Source organism: Panicum hallii, chromosome 1 (genome assembly GCF_002211085.1).
Source record: "Panicum hallii strain FIL2 chromosome 1, PHallii_v3.1, whole genome shotgun sequence".
In the NCBI taxonomy this organism is placed as follows: Eukaryota; Viridiplantae; Streptophyta; class Magnoliopsida; order Poales; family Poaceae; genus Panicum; species Panicum hallii.
The window spans coordinates 34,141,616-34,159,400 of NC_038042.1; the positions used below are offsets into that span (position 1 = coordinate 34,141,616).

A 17,785-nucleotide genomic window follows, 5' to 3' on the forward strand; every position below is an offset into this window, starting at 1 on the left:
TCTAATTTTTGTATCTTTTCAATTACATCAAGTCATAAATCAAAGTCGGTGTTGTAATATATGAAAAGTCACCTTGCAACTTAAGCTGCACATACCAAGTGAGAATAAGAAGTGACAATCACGCTGTTCGGCTGGCTTTTTTTTGGATGGTCTGGGCTGAAGCTGCTGCTGCCAGTAAAGAAGCTGCAACCGTCCACCAGCCCGGCTGGCTGCTTCCAGCCGAGCACTGTAGGAGCTATATTTTCAAATTCAAATATTGGCGCCAAGTGAGGTGTTCACTTGCGCCAAAATTGGTGTGCATTCCACAGTTAATTGAACTTAGTAGCACCATCCCAGCCATAACAACGAATGATTACTACTAATTACCAAATGATCCAAAGTTCTTATAATCTGCACTATTTGACAAACTGCAAACATACTTATGCCACATGTGCCGCATGTACAAAATTTCATCCCCTGCTAAACAAATTCACCATGCCCTTGTGCTGCTGCATGATTGCTGATTTCCAAATGGAGATTGACATGAGACCAAGGCCTCAATCACAATTCATTTGTCTCCGCTGCATGTTGAGAAATTTGCAAGGCACCAATTCAATCATACATGATCAACTTCATAGTATCACAACAGCGACGTCTCAAGCATGATGTAAAAATACATACCTGTATCCCAGTAGTCCCAGTCCAGTAGTGATCCAGTCACAGACCGTTGACATGTCATCTTCCACATTTGACGCAACCCACTGATATAAAAAGTGACTTACTCCAGGTATTGGCATCCTGTTGACTGTAGCTGACCTTGCATTCTCATCAATTACAAAGCTATGGAGTGCAAAGCATGCCACAATAATATGACATTGCTTGTCCTTAGGATAGTGAGCCACTCCTTTCAACATTTGCCACTTATTTTTGGCTACCCCAAATGATCTTTCAACTACATTTCGCAGTTTCGAATGATGCAAGTTGAACATCTCTTCCAACTTCTCCAGACCCCGATGCTTAAACTCCTTCCAGTACCTAGTCATGCGATGTGGGCCCAAATATCCTCGTGGTTGGCCATAACCTGAGTCCACCAAATTATACCTTCCTACAAACCAGCAACCACATGCATAGGTTAATCAAATACATTCGTAGCAGGACAAGTTTTTAATACTCGTAGGTTAAGGCAACGCTCCTGGTGGTGGGTGAGGGAAAGTTGGTGCCTCCCACCCCTTCCTTAGCACGGCCATATCATGCACAGCTCCCGCCATCCCCACACCAACAAATGTGAACTACATGTTGAAGTCGCTTATAGCTAATACATTCTGGCTGGCTCAACCTTTCCTATTTGTATAATCATCATGTGTATCCCGAGCGACACGCACAGGTATGTGTGTTCCATCTATAGCACCAATGCATCCATCGAAGAAAGGTGAGTATAGCCGCAGTCTATGCTGCACGGTGCTGTAAGTCGCATCCTTTGACCTAATAACTGTATTTGCAAATGACACCATTGATTGTAGCACTGCCCCAAACTTCTGGCTTACTATGCCCATTCTTTCATTTGCCTCATGCGCTGCCGGTGCCCGCATGCCCATAGGAACATGCCTAAAGCCTCTATGGAATCAAATTCCTGACTAGACTGCAGCCCATGCTGTACAACTAAAATATGATGCAGCTTATAAAAGGTGTCGGGATATATACCTACAATTAAACCGATAACAGTTTATTAGGTCCACAAAAAAAAACTAGTTCAAATGCCTAGTAAGAAGTAACCACAGCCCTGACATATCATTGCATCAATCAAAAGTTCCAGCAGTACAAAAAATTACAATTGTAATTAACACGGCACCATAACATATTATCCTTGAACTACAAAATAATTGATTGTTCTACCTGATTTCTTCTAATATCATGCTGAACACATGCACAGTCATGGAGGGTACATAAAGTAGCATCGGCTAACAATACTGAAAGTAAGGACTAGCTTTAAAATTAAGGACATATAGCAAACACGTTGGCATCAAGAATTTTAACAACCGGAAAGCTCTAATAACTATGGTCTGCAGGTCCCAGTTTCTGCAATGATCCTACCAGTTTCAAGCAGCTAATTAAATAAGGTGTCAGGATACATACGAAAATTCTCAAAGCATCTCGATGCGTCTCGCAAACAAGCTTCGACCCATTGTCTGCCACTTACCTCTTGCACAGCGAATGGCACGATCACCCCTGGGACTGGACTTTGGATAGCCGCTGGACTTGGAACTGTGGCCACATATGCTCCGTAAGCAGCAGCACACGTGACCAAATCCCAGAAAGTAGTGCTTGAATCACTGGATGCTTCACTTGTCTCTTCACTCGACATGGGTTAGGCCAAGGATGCTCCTGTCCTCCCCTAATAGTCCAGCACCCTGAAACAAACAAGGAAACACTTAAACACAGTTAGCAGTGCATTGATCCGTAGTATGAACTGCATAGCATAAGACACGTAACAGCTTAATGAATTTATCAAGATTGATGACTTCAGTTATGATGAGTAAAAGCAAAATGAACTTATGAACATAGGCATTTCAAGTATGTAAACAACCCTAGTTCGATAACTGAAACGTAATTATTACAAACATTGTTCGCAAGCCACGTCACGAGAATTAAACTACTACACTCCATAACAACATTGGCTAACAGCTTGACGAAGGATGACCCATGCTACTTTAGCTTTCCGTTCGTCCAGGTCCATTCGATCCAAGCTATGCGATTTGCTGGGTCTTCCATGTTTTTGTACTGCGCACGGCAGACCGAATTCTTGAACAGATCCAATGCTTTGAAGTACAGCTCCGACCCTTCGGGAACACCGTCTTGTTTCAGCATTTGCATGACTTCGTGAACCTCCGCCTGCTCACGGACAACTCCGGTGAACAATGCTTTCAGATATCTGCCTCATGTAGTCCTCCATACTGCAAGTCCTTTTTTTTTTGGTGTGGGCTGTTAACCTCGTTGTCCATGGTGGCTCTTTTGGAAGAGGGGCCAGCTGGTTCCTGTGTTGCAGGGGTGTTTGACTCACAATACCGCCGGCCCACATGAATGATCCCTTGTCTTGGCGGGAGCCGAACAGAATATCCAGTTTGTCTTGGTAAGGAGGTGGTGCCCCACGCGGTTCAGCAGCCTCAGTGGCATCCTGCAGTGCAGCGGTAGTTAGCAAACTAAGATGGGCCCCATGCCGAATTGTGAAACAAAGCAAATGTGATAGAAATGCGGACTGAAGTTACCTCCGGCTCGCTGCCGTCTTGGCTGCCGTTATGAGTCTCCCACCACTCGGCATCAGCCTCAACGGCACCCGTAGTCTTGTTACGCCCGAGGCCACTGCTGTTTTGCAGTTCCTTCCAGGCGTTGTATCTTTTTTTTAAAGTCTGCAATTTGTTGGGCATCTGCTTGGCAGTGAAGATGGTGCCTGCAGTTTCTGTGAAACTGCGATACATGTTACGCCACCCGTCCTAAGTTAACCCCTGTTTTGAGAAGTCGAATTTCTCCTTCTCAGCAATACAAGGTCAAGGAACAATCTGGTAGTTGCCGGGTCCCAATTGGCACGTTTTCGGTCCATCTGTGGGCAAGGCCAATGTCTAGTATTGTATTGTTTTCGGTGCAATTGGCAGGAGAAGCAGCAGATAAGAACAATTGAAGAGAAGTGGAATGTAAAGGAATGAGAACTTGCCTTGACTGTGTGCTTCGCTCGTTTTGCATGCAGGTTGTACTGCCGAGCTGGAGGCAGGGAGCAGGATGCTGTAGATGAAGGTGCCAGTGTATTGGCCGTTGATCGTTGAACAAATTGTGTCGGATAGAATGGTGTGCAACGGGGACGATCTGTGATGTAACATAGACAGTGTAAGAGGCAATGTCTAAATGCACAAACAACATTATTTTGGAATTGATGAAGGCATTGAAACCTCACCTTTCAGGTGAAATAGACTGTAACATTTAGGTAATTAGAAATATAGACACTAGGTATTAGTAAGTTGTATGCATGTTAAGGTGCATATGAGTTGTACAGAGAACTAGGGGTGTATTTGTAAATTATGAATTTTATAAGTCCCTATGTGCAATTGGTAAAAATGTTATTAAATGTCAAATTCAAATGACCATAGAGAAGAAAAGTATAAATATTAAGTTAAAACCTAAGAGAAATAGAATTTGTATGAAACTAAGGACCTATGTGTAATTAACACAAATATAAGGGTTTACATGTGAAGTGGTTGGAATATAAAAGTCAAATTCAGCTTTATTTAAGGACTAATGTGTAAAAAAATACAAGTAATCATTACATTTCAGGAAAATTTGTAAACATACCCAAGGTTTGATCAAATTATTTGAATAAAGACAAAAGTAATTCAAATTCTATCTTTATTCATAAACTTAACTTAAAGAGTTGTAAACTTTGATTTTCTGAACTTAAGCTCTAAAACAATGTTGTAGAGTTTGAAAAACTCTACAACTTTCATGTTGACCATTTTCTCATTTGACCTTTGTAGCAGTGGGAAATTTTAGTTTACCGAGAGATCCCTACATTTTCTGGAAATCACAAACTAGTCCCCCGGACCTCTCCCCTCTCTTCTTCCTCCTCGCGCACGTGGGTCCCTGCTCTGCTCGCCTGCCGCCAGCAGTGCTTCGCCCCTGCCGCCGCTCTGCCGCCGCCGATGGCACCACCTCCTGCTGAGAACTTCTCCACGCGTCGCCTCCTTCCTTTCTCGGTCCAATTCCTCTTCCCTGCTGCCCTCTCGCGCGCGCGCCACGACGACCCAGAGCCTCCGCCGGCCGCCACCTCCTCATCGCCGTGGACAGCCCACTGCCGCGTCTTAACTTCCTATCTCTCGCGCCCAACAGCATCCCCTTGAGTCCTACACCCTATTCCTCCAGTCCCACTGCCAATTCCCGAGCACCCGACCCGAATTCCTCCGCCGCCCTTTCTTCCTTCACTCCGGTGACCACGGGCCATCGTGGACAGCCGTCACCAGGCCTCCTCCACCCCAATCAACCCTCGTGCAAGCTTCCCCATTGCTCGCTGGTGCTCCTCGACCCCCTGTTGCTTTCCAATCGCAACCGAAGCTTCGTCTCCGACGGCCACCGTCCGCCGCCGCCTTCTGCTCCTCGTGGATAGCTCGCTCCGAGCCTTCCAGCGCCACCACAACACCCTAGCCAGCACTACATCATCTCTGTGAAGCTCCATGACCCGTCCGTTGGCTCTATAGTCCAGCACATCTCCCTCCCGACGATCGCCGGTATTCCTCCTCGCCGCCGCCGCCACTGTTCTCGTCGATTACCTCCGATCCGACGCATATCCTTCCAATTGATTGTACCCACACGTTCCTCGTGTCTCAGTGAAGCTCATGCGCAGGTTTGCTGCCAACGTCGACCGTCAGAGCCTCGCCATCGACGGTGACCCCTCCGCCACCACCTCGGGTCCTCGTCGAGATTCCTCTTCCCGGCCACCCCAGCCCTCGACAAGTGGCGCAATAGAACCACTGTAAGCCCCTGAGTCCTCTCCTGCCCCCAGACCTCGCCGCCGGTGACCGCCGTCGCCGGAACAGGACCACCCCCGCCTTGCTCTGCTTCGGTTCACAGCCCAGGGACTTCGGATTAGAAGAATAAAAAATCCAGGGGGTTATGTGCACAGCCTTAGACTCAGATGAATAGTTTCCAAAGGACCTCTTGTGTAATTTATGCTATCAACTTAGAAATGCTATATCTATTCGAGGAAAAATCATAAAAATGCAAACTAAATTTTGCTGGAATCCTTAATTAAAGATCTACATCTTTACTTAAGGGATAAACTTCATTTTCTGAATGTTTGATGATCTAATTTAAATGTTAAGTTTGGTTACTTGTAGGCTTAAGAAATGCATAGTAATTCATAGAAAATGATAAAATGGTGAAACCAATTGTGTTAGTTTTATTTTAACATATAGAATTTAAGAAAAATAATTATCCTAGTAATTAAGTATTATTTCCTTAATGTGCATGTTTAATTAGAAATAATGTGTAGTTTACTTTGTATAATTAATATCTATACATGTTCCAAAAATCATGGAAATATTTTAGGGTACTATTCTTTAATAGTATAATCTCTTATTAGATTTCCAATCAAGAATTAGGTGTCAAACAAATTAGACATAATGTACTTAGTTCTTAATGTAATAGTAATTTAAGGTTTATGTAAGTAATTAATAGAATAAATAAGTAAAGTTATTTTACGTAATTATTAGAAACACCCCCAACCTGTTGCCCCATGCCACTAGTTAGACACTTAGTAGGGTTAACTTAGCTATTTAATGTATTTAGATAAAATAATTAATACTCAATAAATGACTGCCCAGTGCAGGGTAGTTAGGTTATTGTCGAAATGTAATGTTCTTTTGTTTGGATTGCAATTTTATTGTGAATTAACATAAAAGTATATACATTCCATAACTTGTAAACTCTGCATCTCATATAGACTCGACCACTCTCGCTGACGGAGATTATCAGCTAATTCCGGAACCAGAAGGAGTTTGTTCTGAAGATTCCGGAAGTCTCGTCGCGGAATTCTCTGAAGCCCCGAACCAAGGTTCGGAAGATATTAATTTGACTAACCCCAGCCCCACCAGCGAAGGCAAGCCCCGGACATAACCCTACTTTATTTACACTGCAAACTATACTATTTATCTATATCTTTATGCATTAAGTTCTTAGGAGTTGTTTGGAAACTTTAGTTGCATAATTCCAGGAACCTATGTACTGAACACTAGAACTTGAGTCCGAATAGCTGCTCTGCTTATAGGACCGGTAGAAGTCGAGTGATTTCCTGTCACTCGCGCGATATAGGAATTGTGATGTTTATATTCCTGTTATCATTATAAGGATGACGGACGGGAATTTTATGAGGTATCATGGTTGAGATGATACCCTGTCTGTATTGTTGAATTGGATAAGGCCGCAGTGTGTGGTAGCGGTGGTTAAGCATTTGAAAGTACTAGCCACATGCCGTGAAATATGGTAAGCGGTAAGCCTAGTAACCAATCGGCCCGAGGAGTGGACATACCCCCCACCACATGTATTTGCTTCTTTTGGTTACTTTGTTCGACGTGTAGGAATACGTGTTGCTGGGCAACCAGGAGTACGGGTTTTGTAGTCGCGCTACAGACGTACGTCCTGCACTTTGAAAGTGTGTATGGTCCTGCAGTCGCTTGTGGTGGCCCTGATCCACGAGTCGGAATGAAAGGCAAACGGTTGCTTCGGAACGACCCTTTGGTGTTCCAAGCGTGTGTGTTAGGTTATCCTTGCAAGGTTTTGAAATTCGATTCAGGAATCATCCGTTTCTCACGGAGATTGAGACTGCTTAATCTCTTTGCCACATAGAGTAACAAGAGCAACTTTGTGATTATTAAAGACGATGTTTGAATAAAGATTCTACCATGTTTGAGTAGTTATAGGTGCTTACCTAGAATGGTTAATCAACTAGAATCTGAAAGCTAAAAGTTGAAAATAAGGATCTACTCTTTATTGCTTTTCAGCTGAAAACTTTACCCAAAACCTGAAAAGCCTGCATAAGTCTAGATACATGGCTAAGTATACCATGAGACGGGTAAGCCTTGCTGAGTATTAGTATACTCAGCCTTACTTTTGTTGATCTACCTCAGGTAATCCCACTGATGAACCAGCATTCATTACACCGTGGCCCTATCCTCTGCCTGATGGTTGGTCCGTGGAGTGGGATCCGTCCCCGGCCAACACAGATTCCGCCGAGTGATATTATGCCAGGGCTAACATAATATCTGTAATAACGACGTGTACATTGTCTACGCTTTTCAAACTCCGCTGCTTGACTTGAAACTTAAACCTGTTTTGTAATAATCTCTCCTCAGTGGGAGCTAATGATGCTTTGTATATTTTTGTAATATATCTGCCTGTGGTGTAAAATGTAGTGGCATTTATATCTCTGGACTCACCTTCGTGTGAGGTACCTTGTTGGATCCTGCGTTCGGTGGTTTATCGGGACGTTACCCGACAGGCCAAAGGATTATACCGTTTGAAGCACGAGGTAGCCCTCAAGAGAGGACTCGCGTACTTGATCCGGTGTAATTCGGGTTGGTTCTGCCACATAGACCCTCAACAACACTCTTGCATGCGATCAAATTGAAACAGTCCAAGTTGATCAGCTTTAAGTGCACTGAAAAATTGTTGGCAAGCTGAAAATAAAAGGACCGGAAATTGTCCTGAAGCAGCTGTCTGTAACAGCAAATAAGAGAACAAATCGGTCAGAACCATGCCAAGGTTAAACAATAATAACATGATAATTGACAATGAAGTGAACAACTTGCTTATTCAGCATGTTTTAGTAGAAGGCATGTATACAGAAGCAAGTTCAAACAATATATTCAGAAGATTTGGATGAAGTAGTTGCAATACTCTGCAATTTAAGTTTCTTGGCTACAAACGTACAAACAAGATTTACCTATTTCTTGTATATGTAAATCACCTCCAAATTTTCAAGTATCAACAATACCATTGACATAAGCAATTGGAAAGCTTGTAAAACTATCGTAAAATTAGGTTACATATGAAGGTAATATACTTGTTAGAGCAAAGCCGACCTCACCATCGGAGGAAAAACAAGGCAGACACGGTGGGCTCATCGTCGGCCGCAGCTCACATCGGCAGCAAGGGTGAAAGGGAGTGGAGGGCAGCGTTGGCTTACTGGGCGGCTCGCGGAGCCACGGAGAGTTGACAATTTCACCAACTTTGCATCTAGAAATGTTAGAAGAAATTTTTGAGGTAATATATATAGATTGCTTGATATTAATAATTTTTATACACTTTGAGTGTTCAGTGGTACTATTTTATTCATATATTATTTATTTATTCATTCATTTATTATTATTAGAGGGCCCTTAGTTTAAGTCTCGCCCGGGCCTCTGAAATCTCAGGACCGGTCCTCAACCCAGGACTTATCTAGGCATTAGCCCCGGATCCAACGGCTAGAGGACGGGAGGGTTCTTTAGTCCCGGTTGGTGGCTCCAACTGGGATTAAAAGTCCAAACCTTTAATTCCGGTTGGTAACACCAACCAGGACTAAAGGTCACCCTTTAGTCCTGGTTGGTATTACCAACCCGAACGAAATGGTTCTCCACGGTAGTTCAAAAGGATAGCATGCTAACTAGAGTTACATGTGCTATGCAGGTTGGTTGGCAAGGAAGTTATGCGCACGGTAAGAGAAATCTTAGGTTTGAGTCCTGGGTGCAAAGTAATTTTTTTTGTCTTGCACAGACCCTTTAGTCCCTGCGTGCGGGAATTAGAACTAATAATCCGGATTTTTAGTCCCAAATTCGTGGTCACGGTTCTATAACCGGGCTAAAAAAGTTAGGAATGAGAACTACTAGCGGATTCTGTACTAGTGGTTTACGAAGGATAGAAAATCCGACGAGTCCACCTTGTCACGTGGGGTGGCATCACCGACGAGTATTACGACTTGGTGATGTTCTCTATATAGCGGTTCCTAAACTCTGAGGTTAATTATGTAGGTCTGACCTTAGTTGGTTGTACCTAGCAATAGATGCTTTATTATCTGTTCCTTGTTGAAGGCATTACGTGTAGTTTGAAGAGCTTTCTCCAAGGCACCATTCTCCTGCATGTCGGTTTAGGTACACACCGTGTAAATGCTACATAATAGCTACCCTTGTCCGTTTAATCAATCGTTTATACCGTTCAGTGACCGTTTCATATTTTTAAATGGCTATTTAATCTGAATAAATAGCTAAACGATAGATGACCGATTATTTAGTTTTTACCTTTTAGGCTAACACCGCTCCAAGATGAAAACTCGTGATTTGATCTTCGCTGGTTGGATTACGGCAACGATGGCATGTGAGACATGTCGCTCTGATTACCGGATGTATTGACTTTTGGCAGGCCTCTTTTCGCCGTCCAAGTATTTGTCATAAGGATGGATGAAACTGAAAGACGTTGTGTGCTACTATGGCTCCCTGCGGCACCATTCTATTTTTTCCTAATTATTTGAATTAAATATGCGTGTATTCTATCTGTGCAAATGCCGGGAGTGACTTAACATGATCGTATCATCTTAATGCAACTGAGTAAGATAAATAAAGCTCCAGTTCTTTCGTGCAAGCTTGTAAATGAAAATATGGCAAATCACTACCGGACGCGGCTGATTTGCCGAGTGCCCCGAGCACTCGGCAAAGACGTAAAGGCACTCGGCAAAAATTTTGCCGAGAGCCCCACTCGGCAAAGGGCTCCCGGGGAAGCCGGGGTCGGCAAAGGATACTTTGCCGAGAGCTTCTCCACGGGCTCTCGGCAAAATGTTTACCGAGAGCCAAAAGCGGCCCTCGGCAAAGAAAAGTAGCCGTCACGGCGCGCCACCGTGGACGGATCCTTTGCCGAGTGTCGCCGTCAGACTCTCGGCAAAGGACCGCGTCAACGCCCACCCTGGACGCCTTCTTTGCCGAGAGCCCGGTCAATAGCACTCGGCAAAGAGGGCATCCAGAGCTGCCTCCAGTGGCTCTCGGCAAAGAGGCAGGATTATATTATGCAGTAACAATTGGGCCTGAGAGTGCCTGGCGGACTGTCCGCCAGACCTGGCGGACTGTCCGCCAGGCACTCTCAGGCCTGATTGTTCCCGCGAAAACTAGTGACGTCAAGAATTAATCCAATGGGGCTCAAACTTTGTAGGTACATTCACTTTAGCCAAGTATATCACAAAGTACACAATGAACAATCAAAGTACATGCATTCAGTCTAGCTAAGTCTCAAATGCAAATAACTCCATCATCTATGTCGAAGGTGGCTAGTTGTTCTGGTTGGTCTGATTTGGAGAAATATACGGATCATTGGAGGCCGCCGACTAATTCTGCAACATATAGATGAAATGTATGAGTGAAACGATAAAATAAACGACATATTGAACATTGCATACTCACTGAAGTAGAAAACGGATCGGTGGGTGGTCTAGGTGGGGTGACGAAGGGAGGTGGCGGAGGTAGACCCGTCGCTGCGCCAAGACTCTGAATGTACGCGAACATGCTCGCCATCCTCTGTCGGTCAGCCTCCCGCTCGGCCTCCATCTCCGCCCTCATCCTTGCCTCCAACTCCATACGTTCTCTCCTCTCTTCTTGCAGCTGAGCCTGCAAAATTTTTACCCCAATTTTACAATAATACAAAAGCTAAGTTATGTAATATAATAGATAAAAAACGTATGAACAAGCAACAACCTGGAGTGCCTGGACTTGGCTCGTCGAACTGTCCGGACGAGGTCGGATGCCTGCGCTCGAGCTCGTTTGCCGTGCTTTTATCTGAGATAGAGTCGGAGTAGAAGAGGAGTCGATCGCGCCGTCGCAAATCCAGTACCGTCCATGCTTCTTTCCTCCTCCGACCTTCATGACAATTTCAGCGTCAAGATCCTCCTGGGTCGGATCGTACTCTTGGCCGTGCACCTCCCTCGCCATCGATGTGTACTCATTGAGGCGAGTATAGATGCTCGGGTTGCTGTACGCCTCGGGCCCGTCCTCCGCGTTGTAGCTGACGCTGGATGTCGCTTTACCCTTGTGCGATAGAGCATACGCCATGAATTTGTTGCACTGCTGCCCTCCATGTGCCGCCGACTGCGAGAAACAAGATGATGAGAAATCATGCATAGTTGAATAACCACAAAACAAGTAAAGTCGCGTACCCATGCTTGGGCGTACTCGGTCAGGTTACGGTTGCCTTGGTGGTGTGGCACACCGGCCATAGTCAGACGGTGCTCACGACGCTCCTGGTGCACAGCGTTCCAGTCGTCGGATAACCACTTAGCAACTATCTGCTGCCAGCACTCAGGAAAGTGGGCACACCAATGAGGAACCATCTACATGACATCAAGTAGAAGACATATTAGTAGAGGACATTAAGCCAACTTAATGGTCAAATAAATCAAATTTTGGTATTTACCTGCAAGTACTGCTCCTCAGTCAACGTCATAGTTCTTGCTTGCGCCTTGGTGACCTTCTGTCCAAGGACGACGGCGTGGTAGTTGATGATTGACTGGAGGCGCTGCTCGTAGAACATGTCGGTAACGAGCTTTTTGCAGCGATACTCGGCAACCACATCCGCCTGCGCGTCCATCCCGGCCTGTAGTCTGTAGAAATCCTGCAATAAACACGATATCATTATTTCAATCATATTATCAAGGATGTGCAACGAATGCGATATATTGATCACTTACCCAAAGCTCGCCCTTCACTCGCTCAGCCAAGTTGGGCCACTGTCTGCCGGCAACATCCCGCATGTCGGGGACGGCCCGGTAGTGCTCCCACGTATAGGCCGGACATGGCTCTCCGGCCAACGTGACCAGGCCAGGGAAGTGATCCCTAACCAGAAGACCCAAGATGCCATTCACATGGCGTCTGTGAGCACCAACGGGCCTCTCCACAACTATCCAGTTCCTGCACAGGTGATTGATAAAAAATTTTATTTTCTACCACAAAATTGAAATTATACCGTAAACATGTACTGAAAACATGTAAATTTACTTACTTATCCCCTTGGGGAGCTATGATCGGGCGTTTTGCTTCAGGAATCGGTCGCTGGGGGAGACTCGCCGGACCTCGCTGGTAGACGGTTGACGAAGCAGAGGCCTCCGTGCCCTCCTCGTCCGCCTGCTCGTCGTCCCCTGGCCCCTCCTGGTGGACCACCTGGTCCGCCTGCTCGTCCTCCCCTCTGGGAGCGCCTGCTCCTCCTCCGGGAGCGCCTGCTCCTCCTCCTCCGGCGGCACCTCCTCCTCCGGGAGGCACCTCCTCCTCCGGGAGCGCATGCTCCTCCTCCGGCGGCGCCTGTGTCATCGCCCTCCTGCCACTCCCCCTCCTCCTCCTGTAAGACGGTCCCTCAGCCGCCCCGGACGTCGGCTCACTGCTCCCCCCCGAAAACCTCTTGTGAAGGGCCGCTACACTCTTCTTCATCCCGCGGCCCACCATCTTTGGTGAATCCCCTGCAATTAAAAGAAAATTAATTAGTACAGATAAATATATAACACATACTTAGATAAATACATAAAGAAAATAGAACATAATTACATAATAATTATGTGGATGAAGAGAGATAGAGGAGCTTCATCCAAGATAAACACATAAACAAAACCGAGTTGTGTTATGTGGATGAATAGAGATAGAGGAGCTTCATCCAAGAGGTATAGGGGTTTTGGACAGCCTCCCACGGACATAAGACGATGGGCCCACGAAGAGATACTTTGGATGAAAGAAAAATGATCAGTTCTGCTGGCTGATCCCGATCTGTCCTGGCGGACTGTCCGCCATTCCTGGCGGACAGTCCGCCAGGACCTCTCAGCCAGCCAAAAAACCTTCTTTAATTCCAAGGGATTGATCCAAACTTTAAGATATCTTAGAGGGATGATTGGATGTATATGAGACAAAGCAGAAGACAACTAAAACACAGTTTTCAAGACAACATAAAAAAAGTTTACCACTTTATAGCAACAACCATAATTACGTAATAAGTACAGATAAATATATAATACATACTTATAGATAAATACATGAAGAAAATAGAACATCAATACGTAATAATATAGTCTTACATTGACTAAAAATATTCATCGTAGTCGGGATTAGCTGGATCATAGTCCTCATCATCACTATCAATCATGTCGTAACCAATAAGATCAGAAGACTCGGTGTCTTCATTTGCATTGTCTACTTGTAGTCGTTCTAGCATGTGTAAATCCTTAACGCTCTGCACCTCTTCCTCCTCCCCCGCATCATCAACTGCTTCAACTTCCATTTCGTTTGCCTCGGTTAATTCTATCTCGAATCGCCCTTGTAGCCCCTCTTCTTGAAAGAACTCTCCGTCATATATGTTTGGATCTAAGTTGTAATCATCATCGTTAGGGACAGGTACTCTACCGTGCGGTGATGTCTTGTACACAATATACCAACCCTTAAGATGCTCTTTGCTTTCACACGCATATGGGAGATAATAAACTTGTATAGCCTGTTGAGCAACAACATAGACATCGTCTATGGTCATGACTGAATCCTGTCGAATTTCGACTAGCCCAACATTAGAATGCGTCCGTCTCATTGCTTGAGGGTCAAACCAATGACATTTGAATATCACGGGATTAAGTCGTTTCGAACCATAGTAGCTGAGTTCGTATATTTCTTCAATTCTTCCATAATACTCAATCCCATCAAGGCCGGAGTAAACACCCCAGAATTTGTGGTCTTTCGATTGGGTCGACAATCCTCATGACTGCTTGTACAAAAACGATATCCATTCACGTCATAACCAGAATATGACTTGACCTTATATCCAAAGCCACCGGCCACCTGTCTCAACTCGGCACTCAAGGTCGCATCGCTAACGCCCTGCAAGTTCAAGTACGATTGGACAAACTAAGTAAAAACAACTTAGAGTGAAAAGCTAAGTACGGGCTAGATTGGACCGTACCTTCTGTTTGAACCAAGAAATAAAATTGGGTGATCCATTTCCTGCACCTTGTTTGAGCAGGGTATCTAATTCCTGCTCCGTGATATCCCTTGATTGACGCCAGAATTCTTGAATAAATTGTTGCATGTACGGTGTCACCTCGTCAAGGTTGGTCAACACATACAGCATGATCCGACACCACTCTTGATGACTCAACCTCTTGGTGGCCGAACCACTTGCAGTTCCAAGCTGACCTTGAAAAAGGCTGAGTCTCGAGTCATTTTCGCTAGCATTGTAACGAGCCGGTGGATTATGCACACTAGGTAGGTTGTCACCATAGTATACTGATGTAAAGTTCGACACCTCCTCCAGAATGTATGCCTCGGCAATGGAACCCTCAATTTTGCTTTTATTTCCACATTTCTTTCGGATAACCTTTAGGCATCTTTCAATTGGATAGCACCACCGACCCTGCACGGGACCCCCATTCGTGCCTCATACGGGAGATGCAATATCATATGCTCCATCGGATTAAAGAATCCGGGTGGAAAGATCTTCTCCAACTTACATAACAACACCGGTGCGATTCTTTCCAAGTCTGCAACTAAGGTCCGTGATAACTCCTTTGCACAAAGTGTGCGGAAGAAGTAGCTCAACTCTGCAAGTACCAGCCAGACATGCTCAGGGACATAACCTCGAACCATCGCTGGAAGAAGCCGCTCAATCCATATGTGGTAGTCATGACTCTTCATACCTAAGACTCGCAAAGTAGACAAGTTGACTCCTCTACTCAGATTAGCTGCATAGCCATCAGGGAACATCAACGCCTTGATCCATTGTAGTACTTCTATCCTTTGGGGCTTGCTCAAGACATAATCGGCCTTAGGCCTTCTCCATGTCTTTCCTCGTGCAGGAGGCCTCATTTCTAAGTTTGGTCTGTCACACAATATTGCTAGATCCAACCTAGCCTTAACATTGTCCTTTGTCTTCGTGGGAATATCCATGATTGTTGCCCAAAGTGCTTCAGCAACATTCTTTTCAGTGTGCATCACATCAATGTTGTGTGGAAGGAGCAGGTCGTCATAGTACGGGAGCCGAGTCAAGCCCGACTTATGAGTCCACATATGTTGCTCACTATATCCCACAAAGCCACCCTCTGGATTGATCAAGAGACCATCTATCTGCTGACGAATCTCGGCACTAGTCCTCATCGGACTTGCGAGGTCTGTCACTGTAACACCTTTTGTAAAGTTTTTGATGTCTCGTCTGAATGGATGGTCAAGAGGTAGGAACTGTCGATGTTTGTCGAACGCAACATACTTACCACCCTTCTGCAACCAAAGGAACCTAAGACGTTCCTTGCATACCGGACATGGGAATTTGCCGTGAACACACCACCCGCAGAAGACCCCATACGCCAGAAAATCGTGCAGAGAGTATTGATACCAAACATGCATCTTGAAGTTGGTCTTTGTGGCCCGATCATATGTCCATACCCCTTCCTCCCAAGCATGGACCAATTCATCAATCAGCGGCTCCATGAACACACCCATATTTTTCCCCGGGTGTCCAGGAATAATCAACGATAACAACACGTTCTGTCGTTGGAATGCTATGCCTGGGGGGAGATTGAGGGGAATCAGAAACATGGGCCAACATGTGTATGTGGCAGCCATCGCTCCATACGGATTGAATCCATCAGTTGCCAGCGCAATACGAACATTACGAGCCTCACTGGCTTTGTCCCGATGAATGCTATCAAAGTAGGTCCATGCTTCACCATCTGATGCATGTACCATCTTGTGAGGATTGTATCGTTTCCCTTTCTTATGCCATGTCATCTGTTTCGCGGATTCCTCAGTCATGTACAGCCGTTGGATCCTCGTATGGCCGGCAGGTGACGTAGGATTGTCACGGGGATATCAAGCTGCCTCTTGTTGCCATCACCAGAGTCAACCTCCAGGAACCTAGAGGATTTACACTTCGGACAGTACTTTTCTTCCGCGCATTCTTTCCTGAACAGGACACATCCGTTCGGACAGGCATGTATCTTGTCATACGGCATCTTGAGTGCACGAAGAAGTTTCTGTGACTCGTACATACTCTTTGGCAGGATGTGACCCTCTGGAAGCAGACTGCCAATAACTGTCACTATACCATCAAAGGTGTCTCTGCTCAGGCTGTACCGCGACTTCAACGCCATTACTCGTCCAATGGCATCCAGCTGAGAAACTTTTGTATGTCCGTGAAGGGGTTTCTGTGCTGAGGCAAACATATCGTAAAACGCCTTTGCGGACCCCTCAGGCTCCTCCTCTACAAGTTCTTCAGCAACGTGTGCCTCATGATAGTCATCTAACATGTCCACTACACCAGCCTCAGCATCACAATCCTCGACACGTGGTCTCACCACGTCCTCTCTCCTACGATGGCCTTCACCATGATGGATCCACCGGGTATAGTTTGGGCGTAAATCCATTAAGGAAGAGATGTTCCCCATGACATCCTGTGTTTGTCTTTTCCTGTTAGCACACTTGCTGCATGGACAGAAAATTCTAGCCGCTCCTTTAGCATTCTCGCCCCACGCCTGTTCCAAGAATTCATTGGTGTTCTTAATCCACTCAGGGGCTGACATCTCTCTTACTACGGTGACCAGTGTACATCCACCTACGGTCCTCCATCCTCTACTATAGACAACGAAAACTAGTTAATATCAATTATATATGATCAGTTCTGCTGGCTGACCCGAGATGTCCTGGCGGACTGTCCGCCAGGCCTGGCGGACAGTCCGCCAGGACCTCTCAGCCAGCCAAAAAACCTTTACAGCACCTGAGTCGAGCACTAAAGTAATAGGAGCACTTTAGTCGAGCACCACCACACGGTATACCACAATTCAGGCAATGACAAGAATACAATTAAAGTGTAAGATCTAAACAAGTAATACAAGCATCCATTGTCTATACTAGCATCCATCATATAAATACAATCATTTCATTCTCTATATCATAAAAAGGATTTTATAGAAAGGCTTGGAAAGGTAGGATTGCTGCCGTGGGTCATAAAAGGTTAGCTTACCGGTTAGCTTGATAAACAGTTTTTTGGACAGTACTCAACACAGTAACCACAAATATACAAACTCCGAAATCATTACTATAATTAAGCAATTGTTTCCTTTTAATATCCTTTTCAAAACTCCAATCCACAAGGGGTAGATCTATCGGGCATACGCGAACACATACTTCACAAGCATTGCAATCATCTTATGTACTAGCAAGGCGGGGTCGTCACCTAGACTGGAGGCGACGTTGCCGGCGGCGGACGGACGGTCGGCGACAGCACCCGAGGAGCG

The 17,785-nt window shown here is 45.3% G+C and overlaps 1 protein-coding gene across 1 annotated transcript; it reads right to left on the minus strand.

Moving 5' to 3' along the window:
* Positions 1–10,847: 10,847 nt before the first annotated feature.
* On the minus strand, positions 10,848–12,283 carry LOC112896895. Its single transcript, XM_025965022.1, has 5 exons — positions 12,221–12,283; positions 11,947–12,144; positions 11,690–11,863; positions 11,232–11,621; positions 10,848–11,144 (listed from the first exon to the last, which is right to left on the minus strand). The coding sequence occupies exons 1-5, from the start codon at positions 12,281–12,283 to the stop codon at positions 10,848–10,850; spliced, it is 1,122 nt and encodes a 373-aa protein (XP_025820807.1).
* Positions 12,284–17,785: the final 5,502 nt, after the last annotated feature.